This window comes from Sesamum indicum, linkage group LG2, assembly GCF_026168435.1.
Source record: "Sesamum indicum cultivar Baizhima isolate 11 linkage group LG2, ASM2616843v1, whole genome shotgun sequence".
NCBI lineage: Eukaryota > Viridiplantae > Streptophyta > Magnoliopsida > Lamiales > Pedaliaceae > Sesamum > Sesamum indicum.
The window spans coordinates 21995769-22021866 of NC_142658.1; the positions used below are offsets into that span (position 1 = coordinate 21995769).

A 26098-nucleotide genomic window follows, 5' to 3' on the forward strand; every position below is an offset into this window, starting at 1 on the left:
GAGTTGTATAACACATCATTTGATCTCAACTGTAGGAATAAAGTCGTGTCCATCTCAAATCTTTTGTTTGGAAAGGTTGATGATGTTGTCGCATGTCCTCAATCAATTGCAAATAAAGAATTTGAGTAATTTATAAGTTCCGAAACCCCATATTTCAATATTTTTGAAATAAAATTATAATATTTATATAAAATTAAAACAAACAATACATCACCTAATGGTACTTCAACTCGTCTCAATACACATCAGAGCCAAAATTAAATTATAGTGCTAATTATGCAACTTCATTTTACATTAAGGGTCGGTAATAAATGATTTTGGACGTGTAGTTGGACGGACTTAAATGATTTTACACCTTGAACGACCGACAATTTGGATCTTGGACGCTTGGTGTTATTTAATTATTGCTGTTGAGTACTGAATTATCTAATGTTTGTGTTTTCAATTTACGTTTCTCTCGTTCTAATAATCCTACGTGATGTAAGGTTGATTTTCAAAATTCGGGATCTTATAATATCACCCCCCCCCCCATTCAATCACATCATTGTATTTTTATTTCAACATTTTATTTTTTTTAAGGGTAAATTATATTGATAACTATTAAGATTAGGTTTAAACAGCTAAATGTCTCATACTTTTTATAAAATTATAAATACACCACATTAGGAGGTATTAATATGATGCACTTTATGGAATATTTATGTAAATTTTTGTTATTAAATAGTGGATGCATTTATAATTATAATTACAACCACAAAGAACGTAATTGTAATCTTACAAAAGATAGAAAATTTTGTATATTTAATTTTAACCTCAAATGTCGTCACCATAGTTTACCCTTTTTATGATCACAACCAAAAACTTCTCCCATCCATTGGTGCATCACTAGAAAAAATATAATTTTTCGCTACACTTAATTACTATAGCTAAAAGAAGAAAATTATTGTAAAGACAAAACAATCAAAATTTTGCAACGACAATTAGCTTTTGTTTATGCAAATGTGGCTAAAACCATGACGAATATTGATGGTATGATTAAAATTTTTGCTTTGATTTTTTAACCGTGATTAATAGTATTGATTTATCATTGTTTGCAAGTCTTGATCATTTATAGTGTAACAAAAATTAATTTTTTGTTTAGTGAATAGAGATTTTATTACAAAATAATATTACATCTCATAATATTAAATTTTGTTAATGAAATAAAGACTTTTACTTATATTATTAAAAAGAAAAAAGAAAATGGAAATGAGAAAACTTGTAAGGATGACATGACATGCTACGCCCACATATCAATTTCACTTATCTTTTTCCCTTTTTAAGCTTCAGCCAAAGCAAAACAATATCGGAATATATCAATTTTCTTTTTTTCCAACTTGTAATTTTTTCTTAAAAAAACATATTCTAATCTGAAAGGGGGAAGATATGCAATTCTACAAAAGAAGAGGGGACCAAAATGAAAAACACCAAAAACGCCTCCATTTCTTTTCCCTACCCCCACTCTTTCCTTTTTTTCACTTTCACACCCCCTACTTTTTCCTACTGCACAAAGACTACATAAAAAGTTCCGTCTGCAGCATAGTATAGTAATTAGCGGCAACATCGTCAAATTCCCAAAGCCCATCATCAGCAGCAAAAGCAAACGGAAAGTTTTCATCCGAGCTTATTACCACATTGCAATTATCCTCTGTGTTTGGGATCCCAAGCTCATCATCCGAGGCTTCAAGGAGATGTCTCATAACTGATTTTACGCCCTCGTCTTCATCAGCACACACGGCGGATGTGGAGGGGGCAGCGGTGGGTTGCTGGTGGGGAGTCCCCTCCTGCTCCGCCGCCGTGAACGACGTATAGTCGAAGTCATATGCGGCGGAGTCGGAGCTGGGGGAAGAGGAGAGTTCTTGCTGAAGGGTTGTGAATATGGCGGACAAGTCTTGGCTTGGCTGTTCCTCTTCCTCTTCTTCGTCAAGAAGAGAGAGTATGTTGGTGTAGGGCTTTTGGCGCTTTGAGTTTGAGTTTGAGTCGTCAAACTCTAGACTTTCTGAGACATGGGATTCTTCTCTAAGGCGTTTTTGTTGAGTTTCTGCCATTGAAATAGCAGCTGAGAAAGGAACGCAGTTGCAGGTGGTACGTACGTAGGGGGGAGAGAGAGAGAGAGAAGGGGACGATGAGAGAGAAGGGGGTGGAAAGGTTTATATAGAGAGGAGGGGAGATGCAGAGTTCCGGTCAAAATGAGTAAAGATAGAAAGTAAGAACAATTAAAAATACTCATAATTATTTTATTTTTTTAATGTTTTGGGTGTGAGTTGTCTGTGAGAGAGAGAGAGAGTGTGTGTGGAAAAGCAAGAGATGCTTTGACGTAATAAAATAAATAAATAATAAATTAACTACAAATGGGAAAAGTTAAGGGCTTGGCCGTAGTGTGTGCTTAGCTTTATTTTATTTTTATTATAAACTATATATATGACCAGATTTTTCTTAGCACTTAAAAGGACACGGGCCTCATGAGATTTTTAATTTGCTCCCTTATCTTTTTTTATAGATTTAATTTCAAATTTTAATAGAAGTTGAAAAAAGGGCTTGTTATAGATTTAATTTTAATAAAGACCGAGTTACATAACTTAGATTTGATGTTTCCGAGCAGAGGCATACTCTTGACAATTTATTTATTTTTAATATTTTTGGAACATTCACGTGAAATTGTATTGCATCTAGAGACGGATTTCGAATAATTTTTTATATTTATATTTGTTTTGTATTTAAGCTCACACTATCATATTGTTGAGGACCTTAATTGACAATAAAATGTTTCTTTTTTATGTACGGATAAAGTGGATTTTATATTTATAAATATAATTTTATAATAAAGTATTTAGATTAATGTAGAAATATGTAAAAAAAAAAAGGTATACAATTGTGTGAACAGCTCCGAGTTTTATGGCAGCATCTGTGTTGGGACAGGGCTAAATGCAAGTCACTATCGCCAATTGAATACATGAATAGTATTTTTACTTCACAAAAAAAAAAAAAAAAAAAGAATACATGGAGAGTAGTACTATTAGGGTTATGAGTGGATGGATGGTCAGGATGAGTTTGATTTAGCGAATGGGGTTGAGTGTGTGGTTGCGATTTAAAGGTCCATAGATGGGGGAAACTTGTTTCTTGAGTGAGAGAGAGAGAGATTCATTTGGGGAAATGGGAAAGTGGGGCAGCCCTTTAATGTAAGGGAAAAAAGAATCCTATGGGGAGTGTAGGCCATAATTTTCAATCACATACCTCAACCTTAGTATTTTCACTAACTGACCACATATCTTTTATTTTTTAACAAATTAGATCCCTGGGACATGTGCGGTGTTGTTGTGACATTCATCAATAACTTAGGGGGCAATTGCGTCCATTTGTCTTTTAAAGGCGCTAATATCGATAAACCCTAGGTTATAGGGGACAAATCACTAATGTCGTTATAGAATCACAATATAAAAATATAATTTATTATTATTTTATTTTTTAAATACCCACATATCCAATACATATCCAGAATTCAAATATGACATCTCCTACAACAAATTTTTGTATTCCAACTATTGGACTGAACTCTTAAAAATTCAAAAGAATGCCACCAACATGAATGTAAATGTATGTGATCTTAGAATTCAAAGACAAAGTAAGATGGAGGGTAGCTAATTTCCTTGAATCAATTGTTAATTTTATCCATAAATTAATCGCAAATATATTGGACAATCATACATATTCTTCTGTATTCATTATTATTGGATGACATTCCATATGTCTTATTAAAGAGGCACTAGATAGACCTCGACCTTATTATTCAAAGTAAAAAAATTGACATATATTTTTAAGAAAATATCATAGTTGAACGATTCTCAAAGATATTCTGTATATTATAAATAAATTTGAGGTTACAGCTGAATTCTCATTGAACAAGTGGATTCTTGTTTTATTTAATTTATGTGAGTGTTTGTGAGCTATTATAATTTGTTTATTATGTTTAGTCATATTGATGTATTGCTCAATTTGTTGAGATTTTGATGTAATTATTATTTAAAAAAATATATCTTCTATCACATATACTTGAAATTTTATTTAGTTCTTCTTCTCTCTCTCTCTCTCTCTTGCAAAAGGTATTATTTAAGTGGTTTAGCAAATTCTCTTATATTTACCATTGTTCAATATCATTTTCTCATAGAGTTGTTTTCAATGAATTACAATAAAAATTAATGATCAACTACTTATATTAGAGCACCAATAAAACATAAAAATGACAATTCTACCCTTGGTGAAAAAAATTCTCAAGGGTAAGCCCTCTGAGACTCCCGCCAATTCAAGTAGAGTTGAATCCACAGTTATTGAGTTTAAATATAATGTTGGGTCAGACTCCACATGTTAAAAAAGAACAGAATCATTATACTTGTTTTGAAGATAAGGATGAAAACCATATATAATTAAAAGATGTATCATCATCAGCATTATCTAATTAAAAAATGAGTCATAGATGGAGGCCAAACTTTGTGTTGCTATAGAACAAAATTCTGAAGTCAGTCGTCTCATATGGGTATAAGGGTAGGTCACCAGTGGTCATGAACTTGGAGTGTTGGACAATTTTCACACTCTTCTAGCCCCCATTAACTGACGACTCTTTTTCTTCTGGATTTATCAAAACTTTAACAACATAAAACACATAATAATATATTGACTTTTTTGCATTAGACTGTTCAACTTCGTCATACTTAATACACAACTCTTGAAGAATTGCAAACCCTCATTTTCAGTAACGTGGCCCTTTGTTGGTTGTTACATGTAATACGTTGCCAGAAGATAGTGTTATTCATTCATTTCAATTTAGATATTAGAATAATATTCTAAATTAATTTTCATGTGCACTTTAAAAAAAAAAAAAAGAGTTATAAAATATTAAATGACAATATCGGATTGATTTGTGTTGTTAATTTATATATCTACACGCAAAAATTAATTTAATACAACTAACGGTTCGTCTTATTCCCTATGCTACGAATCACTATGTTTTAAAAATTGGAATAAATCAATACTATCAATCATGATCAATTAAAATTGATGCGAAAAAATTTAAATTTTGATCACGATTAATCAACATTCGTAATAGTTTTATCTATAGTCAAAACATTTGTTACAGTAAATGTTTTGACTTCGCTCGTAAAAATAACGATTAAATAGCGTTTTTACAGTTGTGGTTAATTAATATCCATTATAATTGTTTGAAAAGACAGATTTCTTTTAATGATGTTAATTTAGATATTGGCCTGCAGGGTCGCATAATTTTAATATTTTCATTAGATAATATGGGAAATCATAGCACGTAATCCAAACACATAAAATAAGTTAAATAGAAGAATGAATCATGACAAACATTAATCAATACAAATGTAATAACAAAGAAAAATATTAAAATATTTGATTAGATCGATTTCCCTTTTTTTATTCGAGTTATAAAAACAAGAGGTCCCCTTATAAGAGGAGCTGATTTAAGTACAAATGATTACTTAATTTTAATGATTAAGGTTGAAATATTGTAAACAAGTTTAAAATTATAAATTCAAATCTCATCCAATATGTAAGTATTTTTTTCATTTTATGTAGTGTTTATAGTTTATTTATTATTTTCACTTATATTAATTTATTAATTAAATTAATACGTTTTGCCCAATTATTCATAAAAAAAAGAAAGAAAAAAAAAAGAAGAAGAAGCTCAGCTAGTTTATTTCACACGTAATCTACTGCCCACGTTCACACGCTACTCCAAAATAGACTGGCCAACAGAATAAACTACAAAATTTAATGCATGCACTAATAATGTGATTATAACACTACTACACTCTTACTTTTTTTAAAAAAAAAAGTAGTAATTATATAATTGTATTAATATTTTAATAAATAAATTAATTAAAATATATTACAATAAATTCATATAAAATGAAATAAAGTTTTAATTATTAAATTAAAATATGGTTGATTATTACAACCTTAGCGAATTAGTTAAATATTGTGCATAGGTATTTAAACCATCCATGTAGTTTGAAGAAGTGATTTGACTGCATCGAGACGGTTCCCAATGGAAAACCCACGACAAACGATTTTAATGAGAAATATTTTATTTGCTTGTCCTTTGGTATTTAATTAACCTATGTACACAATCTTTATTTTTTATTGTTGGATGCATCTTTCGACCAAAAATGACCGATAAATGCGGATCCGAATTCCCCGTCTACACGGCCCAAACACTTTTATTTATGTACAAGTCACATTATATTAGCATTGACTAACATTATATGTTAGACGTATTAGTATTAATTAGGGATTAAGACATCATACTTGTTATATCAATTATATTGGACTTGTTCAATGAACTTATTAAGACAACACTCCATAAATTATTTGTTTAGGATGATTAAATATTAAGGTTGTTCAGCTCAATATTTGGAACGATTTTGATCTGATTATTCTCCCATAGTTTCACTCTATTTAAAGAAAATATATAGTCTATAATTATAATAAAGTAAAAGTTTTTATTTTTTTTAAAGAATGATCATAATTGATTTTTCGGCCCCAAATTCGAACCCATGATCTATTTTTCGTAGATTCCATCATTGGGCCATTTGTCGTTAGGTCAGAGTTGTTAGAGTCGACGCCATTAATACATGTTAACAATTCAGTTAATTGAGTCATGCAAGACGTCTGGATTATATGTTGCATCAGAAGTGAAAAAAGAACCAGCTCCCTAAATGGGGGTTGTCTGGTTCATGCCCATGCTTACAATTATTATTTCTTTTTCTTTTTAATTTTTAATATATTATTGATTACTATGAAATATGAACTATAATTATGACAAGACACACATGTGAAAGGCTTCTCTCTCTCTCTCTCTAAAATAAAAAAGAAAACATGAAATAATGAAAAGAGGTATATATATATATATATATATATATATATATATACAAAAAGTGGGATGCAAGTGGTGCTTGGACCTAATTTTGCACTCACTCATCCCATAATGTAATGTATGATGATAGTACGAAGAACATGGATTTTAATCTTTGTTTTTCTTATTTCCATTTGGCTTTAAAGGTGACAGACAAGTTGGTAGCTATAGTACTATGAATAAATACAACATATTGCCTCAATGTTTCGATCTGGCAACATGATTTCATTTCACATCATACCCCAAAAAGCATTCAAATTCGGTTATAAGTTACCATTATGATTTGTGCCTCAACCACTGCGCATGTGGTCCATTTCTATGATTTATATGTCGGTTGCATGGGCTAATTACAATTCAGCTACTTTTAATTAAATTTATTTCACCTTCTTGTATTGAGGTCGTCGAAAATTGAAATCGATTAAATTTGTATTAATAAAATACGATTCATACACTAATAGAATTAAATTTTCTTCTCAAATAAAAATTTATAATAATATATTGTCGATTCCCCTCTTAAAAGAATGATTACATATATATAATTTTAGAAGTTATTGCGAAATCGAATTTGACTTTATCATTTAAATAAAGCTAGACAATTAGGAATTAATTAATTTAAAGAAAGGCAACATGTTTATGCCATGATGATTAATTAGTCCTAAAATCAACTACTTTAACCTCGTTGCTTAAACGATAATCTTTTGCCTAATGAATGATCTTTCAGAATCTAATTAATATAAAATGCTTTGTTCTTCAATTATTCTGATTTTGGACCTCAAAAAAGTCAGCATTGACAAAACATCCACTTAATCCATGATTATGGGGTCATAATTAGCTTAAAGAAAGTCATTATATATGCTTTGAATACGTGTAAAAACATAAATCAATTCATCTTTATATATACCAGCACAAAGCATTAGGGTTGGATAACTATTATCAATTAAATTTAATGATTATGTGGTTTCCCAACATGGGGGGTCCAAATTCAAAGGAATATATATGCTCTACCTCATTTTAAAGATTTAATTTCTTGAAATTTCAATTATTTTTCTATTTATTTTTTGGAAAAACCCTATACGTATGATTTTTTTTTACCCAAAATAAGTTTGGTCAAGCGTAATATACTCATAATATGATTAGTCACTTGTCCTGAATTGTACATTAATTAAATATTAAATATATTATATTTGTCATATAATTGGTACAAGTTTAATTAAAATTGATTTGAGTTTATCATGGCTACAATTATTGTATCTGCTAAAAGAAAAATGTCCAATTCTTGTGTAAGTTCCCATTTTGTGGTTGGTTTTCTTACAGGGTATCATCACTATAAAGTTAAAACATGAAATGTTTTATTTTATTATTTTAAAGAATTAGGTAATGATTTAACACAAATTAATGTTTACTGTTTACAGCTAGCCAACAAGGGAAATTCTATAGAACCGCCTTAAAGGAAATTTAGGATAATCTAAGACCATATTTGAGTTGACGGATTTAGGTTATAGGAAAAAGTTTGAGCAAAGTATTTCAAATAATTATGCATTAGAAAATTCTAAAATATAGGGATAATTACACTCTCCTCCCATGAGGTATAATGTAATCATATGTAGACCCCTGTGATTTGAAAAATTATATCTAATACCCCTAAGATTTGTTCTGTCTCACAAATAAGTTTATCAATTAGCCAAAATTCATCGAATTTATTGATATTAACAAAGATTCAGAAAAAAAAATTTATATTTATCTTGATTGACTTATTACTGATATATTACAGGTTAAATAAATTTTTTAATGACCAAATTACCTTCATATATTTTCATATGGTAATGCATGTAATGATGTATATCTTCATTCATCGAATTTATTGATATTAACAAAAAATTAAAAAAAAGATCTATATTTATCTTGATTGACTTATTACTGATATATTACAGGTTAAATAAATTTTTTAATGATCAAATTACCTTCATACATTTTCATATGGTAATACATGTAATGATGTATATCTTCACGTCATAAGGTTAGGTTAATTAAAAAAAAAAAACTACTTCTCGTGTACTAAGTGAATAATAAATCCATTTAAAATAAAAATGTAGAATTGGACGATGTATTTGTGTGTATTGTGAGTTGTAGATAGTGCGTTTATAATGATTTACGTAGAAATTAATTTTTATTATGTCGGTGGATCAAATTAAATAATATTTTAACAAATTTAATTCCAAAGATATTTGGAACAATGAAAATCTGCTTTGCTTAATATATTTTTTTTTTATTAATTATAAGCAAGAAAACATATTGATCCCTCTATGGTCCTAAAGTGTAGTTTGTCAAATGGGCCAAGACGGCTTTCTAACTGGGCCGTGACTGGTGAGTCTTATTTGGGCTTATCGTAGTAAATAAACTTAAAATTGTGCTACACTTTGTAGCCCACTCCGACTACGAATTTGTGGAATTTCCATCTTCCAAGTATATGAATGAACTCAACTTACTTGGGTTCGAATTTTCAGTTGTAAAATAGTGTTTCATGCTATATCTCATTCAATATATACATGTCATGTGCATAAAATATATACCAATCTTTGTACATGTAAAGAAATATTTATACACGTAATTGCATGAACTATAATTAAATAAAATACTAAATGTAACAGCGTTTGTGACATAAACATGGGACAGGGCTTATTGTTGGGATTGTCAAAATGTGGAGAAGTTGATGCTGCCATTCGCAAATTCTTGATGCCAGCACAAACAACCTAAAACAAAGGACGTCTGGGGCTGAAGTGGTGTGGAAGAGAGGTTGTGTGTGTTTCCAATCTGTTGCGTCCCATGTTTGTGTTTAATGTTTCAGTTTTGAGGTACAAATTATAGTACCAGACACACAACCACTTCAGTTGGTTTCAGCTCCACAGGCATTCTGCACAGTTTAAGTTTCTAACATAGCTCATCATACACAGTTGATTTAATTTATTTTAAAATATATTATAAACTCCTATATTTTACAAAATCAATTCTATAAATATTTGGATAAAATTAAATTATTTGACATATACTATGCTGGTAATGATAATTTCACAATTATTTATATCAAACTAAAAAAGGAAAATGCCAGCCACCTGAAAACAGATCAGCAACTCACAGTTTCCTTAGATAACTTGTATAGACTCCTAAAACTTTTATTTAATTTCATCAAATATTTCAAAGATCATATAAGCATCAAACTCCGCCAGACAAAGGCCTAACATATATGATCAAGAAAACAATTCCAATGCCAATACTTTGACGATAGTATCCTGTGCGCTAATACTGCATGGCCAATGAACGACACAGCAAGCCGTAAAAACCACTGCAAGAAAGCAAAAGATCCATCCAGACAACATTTCAGGTTTTCAGGCAATTCTTTTGTCACCAACCTGAAAGATACTGCTGCTAGTCATTCAACCTAACAGGTAGGTGAAAGAAGCTTAAATAATTTTGTCCTCGTCTCTCACTGCTATAAACATCGAACGACGATGCACAAACGACAGGTCTTGTGTACGATGCAACAACACCTGTAATGCATGCAATGCAAAAACACACTCTGCATTGTCAACACAACAATGCAGGTAACATTTGGCATTCACTAAAAGGCAAATGCAGATCAAGAACAATAACTATTCCAGCATTAGCGACAAGGAAATGATTCATATGCATATGTAGAACGATTACTTACAGAACTAAACAAAAACCAATGAAATAGTTTGGAGTTCGATCACAAACTTAGTATATGGGGCGTACTATGTTCGGACAAATAAATGAAACAGTACATAGCAGAGCCACAAACAATTATAGAATCTATTACAGATCAAGGCAAAAACAATAAATAAACCGAAGATCAATTTACACCCCATGGATTCAGGTCACATAAGCCAACACTCCTGCTAAGTTTAGAATTTATTTTCTGGATTCAGGATCGGATGATGCAAAGAATATTTTCCATGAAAGAGCAAACACTATATTCTATGGCTTGTTCAAGAAAAACTTGAGCAAGAAGTAGCAGAACTGGACTAGTTTTCTGGTATTTGATGCCGACATCAAGAAACTAATGTTAATTGACTGAGAGAACACAATTCAAAGAGAAAGAAATATTCAGTAAATGTAAAACAAAAGAATGTGTACTCAAGACTACCTCAAAGGAAAACATTCAATTGAATCTTGAGTAAAATCTGATAATCCTTCCTATCCACCTCCAATTCAAGAGAGAAAATTAAAAAAAAAAAAAATAAAGAAGTTACCCATCAGCAAGATGCGGTGCATCCAGAAACCCATTTCTAAACACGAGGATACAACACTGTAATGGTACACATGGCGCCGCAATGATGCAAATATTCAGCACCCCATCACAGCACAATTATAAACAAAACTACCCGATCTCTTCCTGCCCAGCAAATCCCACTGTGGAGGACCTTCACTGGGAACCCAAGAATTCACTTCAATAAATCCTTCGCCCGCGTTTCGAGGCCCCCCAATCACAATAAGCCGATCACCACATCCTCTAAATGCTAAACCCCAACCATACATAGAATCAGCCCGTTCTGGCAATCTTCCTACCGTAACCCACACCCTATTGTCTTTGTCATACTTTCTGACCTCCATATCAGCATAATCTGCAGCATATAATTGATTATTTACAACAGCAATCAATGGTGGTGCTTCAGATGCAGCGGGTGGTTCATTGTCCCTTGCTGCACCAGTCCGCACTGGGGACATGTTAGGGATTTCAGTCCAAGTTTGAGTTTCCAAGTTATATTCCTCTGCACAGGTTAGAAGCTTTCCATCAGCTCCTCCAATTCCTCCAATTACATAAAAGTTTCCGTCCATGAACACCCCGGAACACATCTTCCTTGGTTTTTTCATGCTTGGGAGTGTCATCCACGTGCCCTCCTCTGAATTGTATAGCTCAGCGGAACTAAGGATATTACCATGTGAGTCGCAACCGCCAGCCAGTATGGCGATTTCCCCGAGGCTTGCAGAACCAAACAAACATCTAGGTGAATTCATGCTCATTCCGGAAGTCCACGTGTTTGTCAACAAACTGTAACGATAAATCACATGGGACATGAGAGCCTTCCCGAAAACAAGAAGCTCAGTTCCAACGGCCAAAGATTCCTTATCTGCAAACACAAAACATTCATTAGGATTCATTCTCGGTAAGTGCATCCAATGGCGACGACTAGGGTCAAAGGCTTCCCATTCGAGCAGCTGGCAGGAAAAATAAACCCAATGCTCTACCACACCATTTTGCCTCCTCAATTTATATAGCTCACCACTTCTAATAAGGGAACGAAAGCTCCGGTTCAAGGAAGCAATTGCACCATAATCAGCCCTCGAGCACTTAATGAGACAACTAATGGAGTTGTCGCGACCAATGGCAGCAATCAATGAACTAGAATCAGAATCATCACCTTCACGCCGCTGACGATTGGATTGGTCAGATTGGCTGGAAAAGGACATCAAAAATCCACCAACTGATAAAGCAGTATCTATTTGATTGCCTGAGCGCTTAGACACCTTCCTGACAATAACTTCTTCCCCTCCATTTGTTTCCTCCAACCGTCGCTTGCTCTGTTGAACCTCAGATTTTTCCAGCCTGTAATTCATGCAAGGCCAATTTCCTTCTCGATCACAGGTCCTCGAATAATCCCTTGAAACCAAACAAGCCCGGTCTTCCAACATGTCTTCTGGATCCAAACCCCAAAGGAGCACCGGTTTCTGTGATGAAACTAATCCAAATCCTTGTTTATCTCTAGAAAACCACTGTTCACTGAGAAAAATTGGAAAGCATAAACTGAATTACAAAATAATTTAATGGAAAAAAATATATATAAAATTCAAGAATCTAACTACAAGAAAAAATCAGAAATCAAAAACAGAGAAATATCTACCAACACTCTGTGCCATCATTCATCACTACAAGTTCTCAAATTGAAATTTCAGAATTTAAGAAATGTCAAGAACCGGAATATACGAGGGCAAAAAATATAACTTTACATCACTAACCGTCACTAATCCAAATTCAGTAACAATCTCAATCCGGGTCAAATGGGTACCGATAAAAAACTGATCTTTGTGAAAAAGACTACGACAGAACTAATCATAAAACGTTATGAAACACAAAAATTTTCATAAAAAATGACAGAAACCCAGCTTCAGGAACACCTCAGAAAACTGTAAAAATCAAAACTTTTGATCAATTGAAACATGCAGAAATCTAGAAAAGTCTGAGAGATAGATCTCTAAAACCCAGATCAACCAATCCCCAAGTCTTGATAAAACAATAAAATCAAAACCAGAGCTCCAATCTTGCATTGGTTTCCGCCAGCAAACAAATTAACTAGTAAGATTAGATCTAGCAAAGCAAAACACAGAAACTTTCACCACTGTCAAATGACATATGTAGAACCAAACAAATATGCAGGCATAGTGAAAGAAACAAGATATGGTTAAAAAAAGGAAAGGGTAATAATTGAGTACAATAAAATTAATGATAGGGGACTTACATATTTTCTCGGATGAGAAGAAAGAAAAGGGGGGACTCAACTGATTGAAACTACCTCAATATAACAATCCTTTCTTTCTCTTCCCCTTTATAGGTATCTATGCATGTATGTAAATCTCTGTTCTTTGTGTGTCTTTCCTTTCTGTTTCTTTTTTTTGTTTCCCCTTTTTCTTTTTCTGTGTGTATTTATGCTAATATATGAAAGATAGAGAGAGAGAGAGAGAGAGAGAGAGAGAGAGAACTGCAGTTTTCAGTTCTTCGCGTTCTTGTAAGAGAAAGAGAAATCCTTTGGATTCTCTCTGCAAATCAAAGTAAAGGCTTTGGGCTTTGGCTTTGGCTTTGGCTTCGGCTTTGGCTTTGGGGCATAATCTTTGAGGACCCCCTTTATCTCTGTCTCTCTCTCTATAATTTTCTGCAATTGTGGTAAGTTTATTTAAAGAGATAAGTACCAATTTTTTCAATAAAAAGGCAAAAGAAAAGACTTACACTGATTGTGAGAATTAGCCAATAGCAAAAACCTTTCAATTCCGAATTTGTTTTCTTAAGTTTCTCTATATTTATATTCAATCTTTTTCAGAAAATAATTCCTCAAGCCAAAAAGATAAATAAATAAATACTTGAATTTCTTTATCTTATATTTATTATAATTAATATTTAAATTAAATGTTGTATTTGAGGGGTAGGTGTGAATAGTAGGTGTACAATTGCTATATTGGTGTTTGTTTTTCATCATTGGACTCCTAACAACACACGCAGATTTTTGCTTCTTTTTTATGCAATCAATTTTTATTATTGGCATAGAATACATGTATATAGTTTTCTTTTTCTTTTTTGAGTTGAGAAATGTAGGAGGTGGTGTGGCAGTGGGACCCCCTTTTACACTTTAGGTTCGCCTCTTCTCTTGTGGAGGATGGGACACCCAGAACCGCCGGGAGTCGGTGGCGCGTGTGACTGTGCCGGGTTCGAAAAGTCAATCTTCCACATGTAATAAGACTCTTGTGTTTATCTATTGCATGATTATTTAATAAGAATATTACTAAAAATAATGGAATCAACTTCATAATTCGATTTAAATAAAAAGGTATTTTCATGTCATTAAGGATTCTTTTATGCAATAATACTACTACCCAAATTACAAACATCTTTAACATCATAACCATTTTTGTGGGATTTATTAATACTTGGTTTCTTTATATATCGACAATAAACTTTAAAAAATTCTGATTCTTGAATTAGAATCTACTTGGAAATATCTGATTTCATTTATAGCATGTGAATTGAGTTCCTTAAAAATTATTTGATTATTTACTTATTTATTATTTTATTTTAAAAAGTATATAAATATTCATTAATATATTAGACATATTTTTTGCTATCTCGGAAAAAAATACAAATGATTTTTATTTCCAGATGTCTTTTCAAGCCTTATACTTCAAAACCAAAGAAAATAACACAAAAAGGAACTTAGGGAAATTCATCAAAACCAGGCAATAGGGTTACTTGATCTCATTCTATTATTTCTTAGGTTTTCAGGCTTTTGGTCTTACATGTGCTTGTAAATAAGTCCAATCAAACCCAACGTATCATCGATCTAACTTGTTTGAATTATTTTTAAGTTTCAAAAATTAGGATCAAGCGTTATTTAATTGATAATCGAATCAAATTGAAATAAATTTTAATTAAATGGAAAGCGAGTTAAGGTAAAATAGTTTAATATTTTCAATTGTTTTTTGATAATTATGTCAAACTTGATTGGAATTTGAAAATTTATTAAACAAAAAATCAAATTCAAGTTTGGTTTAACAGATTAATGAATTGAGGTTTTACCAATGAAAGCATAGGATAAATCTAAAAACAATATTACACACATTAATTTCATATATGGTCAACACTCTTTTCAACTTAATGACTTACTTTCAGCCATTGATGGCATTCATTCAACCTCTTTGCAGAATACATACATATATATATCTACATATATTATCGGAATAGATAAGATCAAAAATCCCATTAACATAGTTCAAAAAAGCAGCACATAATTTTGACCACTCACTCACTGTCTGAAGGACACAAATTCCAGACGCTACCTATCTATATAATCTACGCATTTATGTGTGTATGTATGTATGTATGTATGTATGTATGTATGTATCTTTAGGTCAACCTCAAAAGCCGCTACTGCTTCTATTATGAAAGATGCGCTTTCAAACTCTTACAATTTTATTAAACATAAATAGACAGCTGAAAGAATTTGATGCAACTTGAATTCAATATCTATTTAGCATTTTTTCCCCATCTTTTCATCATGAAAATTGAGGGAGTACTTGCAGATTTTCTAGTTGTCCCACTCAAATTAATATATTCCTTTTGTCCCAAAATAAAATTTTCTTATTTTTTGTTCCAGAATTTTATTTCTAAATCTATCAAATCATTTAAAATATTGAAATATTTCCATTAATTTCTTATTAGTATTTTAAATACACACACAAAAAGTATTTTAAATTTTTTATTTAAATTTTTATAATTAGTCAAATTGAAGAACGTGCGCGGAAGGAATTATTTAACCGGCCGGGAAGGATTCTCAATCAATCGTTTCAATAATTTTTATATCTTGTATAATTTTGATATATATCATTGTCGGCTCTCAATTTTGGTTTCATCATCAAATATATAAATAATTTTCACATCCGCCTAACTAAATTTTCTCACGGGTCTTTTTCTTTTGCTATCCTAACTATGAATCACTTTATCGATTTTACGTCTCGTATTGATACTCTAATTTTACCGATAAAAAAGTTTGAATAAATAAGTGACCTAAACGCATCATTCATTAAGATTTCAAGAGTTGTTTGTTAGTAAATAAACATGTATTAACAAACTACAGAATCATAATAATACATATATATATATATATAGCATACCCGACAATTTTTGAATATTTATTTATATATATGTAGTATTAATGTATTGGTTGCAAATATGATGTGTATATTATGATAATCTGAGTGTGAAAGTGACTATTATCCAGCTCTAATCCAATATTCTACCTACATGCAAACAAGAAAAAGATAGAACGATTTTGTATGGTTGTGAATTTAGTTCCCATCGACCAATCTTTCCCTAATTGTGGTCCTACCAATTCATACATTATTACACATAATAATAACAATAATCTTGTTAAATTGTCAACCAGAACTTACTCGAGTGGTAAAATTGAAATTTCATAATAAAAAAAATTGTGAATTCAAATCTCGCACATATATTCTACTTTTATAATAATTTCTTGTATTTTTATTAACACGTTCGTTTATTTAAAAATATTGATAATTGAATCAGTTTTTAAATTTAAATACATATAATAATTATATGTAATGAACCAAATTTTTGTAAACTTAATGGTGGTATTGCATTAACGAGGCTTCAGCCATCATAATTAAGATCGAAATTCAAAACTTATTATTTTATAAATATTTAAATTTTACATACGTACGTGAATATCTATTTACTTGTATACAGAGTTTTGAGTGGATTATTAGCATCATACCATGTAATTAACAGTTACGTTTTTATTAAAAGATAGCCATATTAGTGGTTGCGTGCAACACACGACTCGAGCCTTGGCGTGTGCGGACCAAAATGCTGTCTCGTGCGGCGCACGTGCTTAAGGAGCCCCGCTTTTCAATATTCGATCCAATCTAATCTCACCTCCGAGTGCACACGTGCCGACGGTGGATTTTGAGCCAACCAACGGCCCAAAGACACCCTCCTCGTTCGCCGTGCTACGTGTTGGCGCACGTGGGTGCCTCTCATCACAAACACCTACTCCTAAAAGCACCCAATCTTTTTTTCCATTTTTGTTTTTCTAATTAACAGAATCAAGAGAAAATCCTTTTAATTTAATAATAAAACAATAATTAATCAAGGGCCGCCTCCGTTAATCCTATTTTATTTTTTTTCCATAACCAAACAAGCAGGAAATTAATTAAGTAGGATTACAGGTGTGAGAATGTCCGCCTCTGCCGGCTTTAATTCCCATTTAGGTTTTAATTAATTACATATATATTTAAAAAAAACTGTATTATTGTAATTAATCATACTTTAGCTTTAAATAATAATACTATTATATGATAAATATTAGCACTATGTGAGTGACATTTGTTGAGCACGTCTCTAGTTGATGATGGACTTTGTTAAAGCACGATTTCATTCACCTTTAATATACATATATCTATCATAAAAATACAAATTGCATTTTCATTTGAAAATAATAATAATAAAGCTTAATTATGTGTTGTCTTAGTATAATGATGTAAATTAAAATTTTTGGTGTACGAAAAAGATGTTATTATCACTATCGTGTTTGTTGATTTCTTTTAATTAAAATATATATAGGGTTCATCATGAATTCTACCATACTTTTTTCACTTCATACTTATTAGGTCAAAATATTTAAAATTTTTAATGAATACATTTGGACTTGTAATAAAACCTTTTTCCTTCCCATATTTTTCACTTTGGCTCAATTTCTAAGAAAATTATTTTTATTTATTCGTAACAGAAAAAAAAGAAAACAAAAACGAACAACTGACATAACAATTCTCTTTCAACGTGATTACAATTGAGCATTCTTCAAATTAAAAAATTAAACGTAAATTCAATCTAATTATAATTAAAAGCAATAAAATTGATATTGGTATGTTAAAAGCAAATAACTTAATTAAATCCAAAAAAATTTATATACGTTTAAATAAGTGCAGGTGTTCCACCTTATTTTCCCTTTCACAAATTTCTCACAACCATTTGAATTAAGAAACACATAATAACAATTTCGATCCTAAAAACTAAATAAAATTAAATATACGTGTCAAAAAAAATAATTAAAAATTAAAATGAGCCATTAATGGCGGTTGATTTAGTTCGATAATCTCGATAATTAACTGAAAAATTTAAAATATAAAAATAAAAAAAGTAAGGGAGAAAATGTGGAGCAGAGGCACGTGCAGAGATGAGCTTTAGGGGCATAGAATAAGAGCAAAATTGCGTATAAAAATGTGTGGAACCAATACAATAACAACAAAAACAGACTTCAAAACCAAGCAACAAATTCCCACTAACTATTTTTTTTTTTTGGCAACCCACAATAAGATTCTGGCGTGCACTAACCACTTAATAATTAATCTCGAGGCTCCACCCATCCAATCCCCTTCCTCCACGTGTCGACAACTTGTCTAAAGACTCGTGATCATGTGAGCCATTATTGGGTGGTGAGAAAGGGTTCATTGGACTAATTACAAAATTTGCTACTCTTCACAACACACACATGCTGTTAAAATGTAAATCAATCAAACACAGTCGTACGCTTCCTCTGCCCTCCCTCCGCAACAGATATGAATCTCTATTCTCCGACCGTACGTAATACCATGTCTATATCTATAACTCATAAATTGTAAGTTAGGTAGGTAATGAAAGTGGACAACGTTTGAAAACGAAAATGAAAAAGTAAAAGAAATATTAAAGTAAGAATCTTCAAAAAAATAATTTAATTATATTTACAATGTTGTAAATAAACAACAAATAGAAGTTGATCTGAGCTGTTTATAATTTTTTATTTAAATAATTTAAAAATTATACGTGTTTATTTTAAATAGCTGCAAATAATTCCTCAACTTTAAATTATAGAGGTTGAATTTTTTTTTTAAAGAAAAGAAATATGAAACGAAGTAAAACTTGAAATAGTCTCTATGTGAGTCTCACCCGAGCCGAGGATCAGACGACACGGTTATAGACAAGACGACTGCTTTTATTTTATTTTATTTTAGTTTTGGCTTTTTGGGTATTTCCACGAAGGCTATTACTACTATAGAAAAGTAACGGAAAATGGCCCATCGATAGACATACACTTTCTTTATCAGCTGTCTTTGACTTTTATGCTACGGGACATATATGTATGTATACATATATATATATTATATTTTTTATGTGTAGATATAAAATTTTTGTAAAACTATCTTTTTCATTAATAATTTATATGGGAAGATATATATCAAGAAATTAGAAAAATTTTAATATTAATAAACAACCAATTGATCGACATAAATTATATAATCTCTATGCTGCTTGTGATATATGCTTATTGTCAAGTTGTTTTTGTTATTTCTGATGTGGTGGAGTACTTTTAGAGGAAATTCAGATGCATTATGAACAAACATTAGGAAAAGTTTTCGATGTTCTTCAAGTCAATCTAATTTTTGTATTTTTCGATCTGTAAATTTTGTAGTTCGATAATTTTAGTTTATTATTTAAATTGATTAATTAAAAATCGGGCATATTGAGAGGGGGGGGGCTACCCATGTGAGATGTATGGTTCTTTACTTGCATGTTGGCATGTTATTTTGGGAATTCATGTGGCAATTGGTCCCATTTCAACAATTAAAGTAAGTTTAAGGGCCAAATATTTTGAAATTAAAATGAAAGAGAAAAGAAAAAGAAAGAAGCCACAACCCAAAACAAACACATCATCACCTTCTCTTTTGATTTTGCAGGGCCAAGATGGAACCACGTATTGCGTGCTAGATAATCAAATAAATAAAAGTTCATTTCACCTCTTATTTTATTTTATTTTTCTCTATTTGGGGTGAAATAACGGATACGTACTGCTTATTGCTAATACAATTAAGAACTATTAATGCTAAAATATTAAATGGATTATAAAAATAGCTAGCAACAATACGTCTAAATTGACAATAATTATTGTTAGGCCATCAGGTGGTTTTTCAAACTAAATAGTTTACATTGTTATTATTTATTAATACTTCACGACACGAGCATAATAAAAATCGAATATTCTATCATTTTGACTTGTGACAAAACTTGTTTTAATTTTCAAATTGTCATTCAATATTTTGTTATAACTTGATCATATTCATTTTCCTCATATATAGAAAGTTATTTATTCATAAAAAGAAGAACATTATGCCCGTCCTAATTTCAGTAAATTTATACCTCTAATAATAGGCCAAAAAAGGAAGGGTTATTGATGTAATTTATAATGCATACACTAGTACTACGTACAAATTAATAAATCCTAATTACATAAATAAATTGCATGATACACATAATCATCATGTACTATATATATGTATATAGAATCGATATCAAAGATTGTTTATAGTTGGAGAAAAGAAATGAATTAAAGGAAAATGTATCGCAATGGTCAATGGAAGAGCCGTATACATAATTTCTTAGTTCAATATTCATCCACAACAATATTGTTAGGCAAATGTCAATTCTAAGTCTATCAAACTATATCAATATCTCACGCTTTACAATTTATATATATATAATATTCTTTTTAGTTTAATTTATAATACATCAATTTTGTGATTAATTATAACCCTAAAAATAATTAATTGTGGAAAAAGAATGGTCATATTTAATTAATTTTTGAGGTACTGAATATTGTAATTGATTATTTCTGATAAATAAAAATTATATATGTTTGCATGGACGCAAAGGTACCTTTCTGTCCACTTGAAACTTATTAAAGATGGAGGGGGCTGGGAAGCAAGAAATCCGTGAATTTCTCCAAACCAAAGAGCCACCGACCTTTGAATGTTACAGACCCCAAAATTAATGAATACTATGCATTTGGAGCACCACATTCATGAAAAAGACTTTGCTCCAATTTAATCAATTACTTGTCAAATAAATAATATCACCCTTCTTTCATTTTGATTTTGATTCTTGTCCTTTTACTACTAACTCCATAGTCTTTGATATCCGAATGTATGTTGGTGCACCAGTAATATATATGACAAATTTCAAGAATTTTGCCTAACACGCTAATTCCTTAGAAATGGAATTTTGGAATATTTATTTTTTTATTCCAAATTTACAATCTAAATTCATTCACCTTTCTTAATCATTAGGTGGATGCCATCACTAGTGGGGAACTTCTTAGGTGTGTCAAATAGTTTTGATTCCATCAGTTATCAATTTTAATTTAATCCATATTGCTCACTACTGTTTGCAATAATAAAATGACTGATTATATATGGACAAGTAATAAGGGGGTTAGCTGGATTAATTAATGTTTAATCATGGTAGAATCATGACGTTTGATGCAACATATTATTTTTAACGCATTATTAATTAAAATATATAGATACCCATTTGCTTAATTAATTTGTATCTCCAGTGTGTGTGTGTGTGTGTGTGTGTTCATCAGGCAATGAAAAATACTGGTCTAAATTCAGTGGTGTGTTTGGCTATTACAAAATCTGTGTATATTATTAAATTGGAAGAGTACGTAAAAGTGGAGAATGAGACCCTTTCCTCAAATTCCTTCCAATTGGATTCACAAATTCATTAGAAACAAACTGTCAAATCTAAAGCTTACGTATAATTGAATCTACTGCCTAACTTTTTCCCTTCCTTTCTTCTTGGATTTTTTTTTCTTTTTATTTTTGCAAAAACTTATGGTACTAATACAGTCTGCATTGGAATTGGTCGTCGGGTTTTAATCATTATAAAAAAAAAAAGAAATATATTAGAGTAATATATATTAATATAGCATAATATATCATACAAACCCTAGTTATGATCAAACTACTGCTAGAATCTGGTTCTTTAAGAATATATATACATGTATAACTGTAACACCACTACTGAATTTAATGTTATTTGTTTCCTGTCGAATGGAAAGCAGAAGCATATATGACAATGATGTAAGAGACTTAATTAAAGTCATGCAACGATATGAACCTGTACATACTAGTTGTTGTAAAAAATGAAGGATATGGTGTGGTTGTGTATTAGGAAGTCGAGGTTAATTAGAGTTAGATCTTTTATTTTTCACACAATTAGCGAGTGTTTCTGCGTCATAGTGCTGACATGATTCTAATTCATTTATTAAAATACAATGACTTATAATCTCAAAATGTAGCACTACAAACTTTGAAAACCAACAAATTAAAATAATATTTTGAATTCTCTCAAATATAAAACATTAGAATACTAGTTATTGTTAGGAAAGCTTTGAATTTGATTTGAATGAACATACAGTAAACAGGAAATCTATTTATAGAAGTTGGGAGGTGCTATTGAATAGACACGTTCAGTTGAAATTGATGCTTGTAAAATATTATGACTTTTTATCCCAATGTACACATCATTTTATCCAAAGGAGGACATACTACTTCGTCAAAATAAACACATCATTTCAATTAAACGACATACCTGCAGCCATTTTAGTGATTGACACCTATTTGGTTTATTAGACATGGTTGGATGATGAATGAGCGTTATCAATCATCATTCACGTGTTACAAGCTTATTTGGTCTCGCACATTGTTAATTAATAATCACTTATTATGATTTAATATGATCGAAATAAATTTATTAATTAAATTTATTCTTTAATTTATTATTTATCATTTTTCAGCACTAGTTACAGCTTTTTGGTCAGTGCCCAGATGTAGTCAATGATCTTTAATATTGTCCAATTTGCAATGTTATTATAATTGTGTATGTGTTGAACTTGGAAAGCAACGTGGATGAATTAATAGAGGGCCACTGGAAATGATGATCACCTCCCCCGGAAATGTCTGGAAATGGTAATTGCCGTAATTTTTAGTTAGGGTTTTCTCGTACTACTAATTTACAGAAATCTGTCGTCCTTGGCGTCGAAGTTTATTTGTTAAAAACGAGCAAAAATCAAAAGTTCAGAATCAATAATGTCTTAGTTTAGTAATTAAGATTTTAAGATATTAAGATCAAATTCAAGATCATAGATTCAACTCTTACTTGATGTGTGGGTATTTTCTCAATTTACTTGAGTGTTTGCAAAATTTATTTATTATTTTTAGTCGAATTGATTAGACAATATTCTGCTCAATTTATTAAAATATTGACAGAATTATGTACATAATCATCACTTAAAAAATATCAAGAATTTTTGGTGACGTAGAATACAAATTAATATGGAATTTTGTCCTACTCATATATATATATATATGTATATATCCACATATTTGTGAAGAATCTTGAGACTTTTATAAAAAAGCTAGATTTGCCCTATCTGATATGGCTATGTATATAGTTGAGATGATCCCTACCTCCCTGCCTTCCACTGCAAATTATAAATTCTTAAATGAATCCGAAATTTTCACATTAATGCAATTTATTGTTGTTTCCTTGAAAATTTATTTAAAAAAAGAAAGGGAATAGTGGGGGCCAATTTAGCATTGAATGTTATGCGGAAAATTTGTTGGTCTATCCCATATTAATTGATGCCGTGTGTTATAATTGGTGACAAGATGTATGTCTAATCAAGTAGTTGAATGTTTAGGGCAACAGCGGACTGCACTCCACTCCACTGCATAATTGTCATAATTTGTACTAATCATCAATAGTCTGCTGATTGCCACCTCTTTATACTTCTAACAACCATTATTGGGCTCCTATTTTATCAGAAAATTAAATTACTAATAATGAATTTTCAAGCCATGCATAGAGGATTTTCTCGTCATGAAATTTTAAGATAATTACCAATTATAAATCCCAAAAGAACTAGATTCTGTATAAGAACAAAATAATGGGAATATCTTTGTCCTCATAATCATATTTATTTCGGTAAATATATACGTAGAATTTTGAGAATAAATAGATTGTAAAGATCCCCACTAATGTTCAATCAATTGTAAATAAGAAAAAGATGCATTTTAAAAGATCATTGACCAATTATGTTTTGGCCTGGTTGTTATTATTGATTATAAGTTCAAAACCACTGAATTCGGTTGGTATTTATATAATTCTATATGAATTTATTATAATTTATTTCTTCCGCTTTTATTTAAAAAAAAATGAATAAAGGTCAGTCAAGGCCCATGCATTGGTTGCTTCCTCCATTTGGATTGTTTCGGGCCAGCCTTGAGATGAAGTCTTGAAGGCCAAGAGATAGGCCCATGAGCCTCCAAAGCTTTATTAGGTAATGATTACTCCGTTTCACACACAAAGAAATGTACTTGTCATTGGGCCATGGCGATAAGAGTCCAATTTCATTAATACCATTGTTTGGAATTATTCCTGAGGTTCGAGATCTGAATTTTTTTTAAGGTTATCATGAAAAATGTTGCTATGATTTTTAAAAGGTGTTGTTGGAATATATTTTATTTTTTTGGTAGGAATAGTTTGTGGAAAATTTGAAGTTAACTGCAGTGAACTTAAGAGTTTTTAAAAACGAAAGTTAAATTTTTAGTGTTTGAAGAAATAACTCAATATTTTCAATTTTATCAATTAATTGCAGAAATTGGTACGGAGGTTTTTAGAGTTTTTGGCTTAAGAGGGTATTTGGGTGAGTTTATAACCTTTTCAAAATATTTTATAAAATGTTTGACAGCTCATAAGATACTAAAAATTATGTAAATGTTTTAGGAAAAGAACTTATAAGTTCTAAAATAAAATGTTAGGATATAAAGTCTTTCAAAAAAAAAAGTAAAGAGTTGCTAACTTATTTTTAAGATTTGAACAAACTTCTTTGAATTAATTATAAATTTGTTATTAGCTTCATAATTTTATTTTATCTAAAAGCTTACTTTTAATATTTTATAAGCTCTAAAAATATCTTATAAAATGTACAAATTTATAAGATCTTTTAAAATAAGCTCAGTCAAACACCCTTGATATCTAATTAATTTAAACGGTTTAAAAGCAAAAATCGTAAAATAAAAATTCTATTTTTTTAGTAATTAGCTTGTAACTGCTCATTTTAAGCATTTACAAACACCCGTAGATATAGTTAAAAAATATTAAAAATAGACTCAAAATTTTTTATATTGTTTTTAAAAAAAAACTATTATTATTCTCACTGTCCGATCATTTATTCGTAATAACTGCTTCATAAATTTACGTATGAATAAAATATTGATAAAGATGATACGATGGTTGGAAATAAGTTTTATAATTTTTTAAATTATCAAATTATTTTCAATACTTTATTTTAACTTAAATTGCCTTTTTATTTTGATAGTACTCATTTTATAACCCCTTTATTATAATTATTTAATTGAACTTGTATGAGGTAGTACTAATAAGCATTTGACCTTTACAAGTTCATATTTATGCAATTTATTTTATTATATGATGATTATTAGTTTTTAATTAGTAGATCAATTAATGTTTTATACCGATTAAATTTTTTAAACTATTTAAAGGGCCATCACCTTTTTCATTTGGCACACTAAGGTAGAAGTTTCTATGAGTTCTTGAAATACTTTCTATTTGCACAAATTTTGAGAGTTTTGTCAACGGGACTGTAGATTTCTATAATCTCCTCGTAGTCGTGTACTGGAATGAGACACTGCTGAGAACTGATAGAGTTTTATCATGGGATCATAATAAGTCGTTAAAACCTGTACGTAGGAAAAGTAATCATAGCTTTAGAACAACGATAAGTTCATGACGGCCCCATTGATATATTATTCTAATTTCTTGAGTTTATATAATTTATTTCATTCCTATATACATTATGGTAATTTATTGTATTGATATTTTATATTATAAAATATATATTTAAGATAATATAAACACGAATC

At 30.5% G+C, this 26098-nt stretch overlaps 2 protein-coding genes across 4 annotated transcripts; both read right to left on the bottom strand.

Moving 5' to 3' along the window:
* Positions 1-1351: 1351 nt before the first annotated feature.
* LOC105156547 (uncharacterized) lies at positions 1352-2175 on the bottom strand. The gene has a single exon (XM_011072707.3). It carries the CDS (start codon positions 2085-2087, stop codon positions 1554-1556), a length of 534 nt encoding a protein of 177 aa, XP_011071009.1. The 5' UTR covers positions 2088-2175; the 3' UTR covers positions 1352-1553.
* Positions 2176-11132: 8957 nt separating this feature from the next.
* LOC105156548 (Galactose oxidase/kelch repeat superfamily protein) lies at positions 11133-13914 on the bottom strand. 3 transcript variants are annotated; one of them, XM_011072711.3, is made up of 3 exons: positions 13507-13914; positions 12412-12770; positions 11133-12120 (listed from the first exon to the last, which is right to left on the bottom strand). In XM_011072711.3, exons 2-3 carry the CDS (start codon positions 12680-12682, stop codon positions 11336-11338), a joined length of 1056 nt encoding a protein of 351 aa, XP_011071013.1. In that variant the 5' UTR covers positions 12683-12770; positions 13507-13914; the 3' UTR covers positions 11133-11335. The 3 variants fall into 3 exon arrangements, with proteins under 3 accessions (XP_011071013.1, XP_011071010.1, XP_011071011.1); XM_011072708.3 differs by having other exon boundaries at positions 11133-12770; positions 13507-13913; XM_011072709.3 differs by lacking the exon at positions 13507-13914 and adding an exon at positions 13007-13490 and having other exon boundaries at positions 11133-12770.
* Between the last annotated feature and the right edge of the window lie 12184 nt (positions 13915-26098).

Coding starts and splice junctions, on each gene's coding strand:
- LOC105156548 (XM_011072708.3), bottom strand. CDS start 12,682: ATGTTGGAAGACCGGGCTTGTTTGGTTTCAAGGGATTATTCGAGGACC.
- LOC105156547 (XM_011072707.3), bottom strand. CDS start 2,087: ATGGCAGAAACTCAACAAAAACGCCTTAGAGAAGAATCCCATGTCTCA.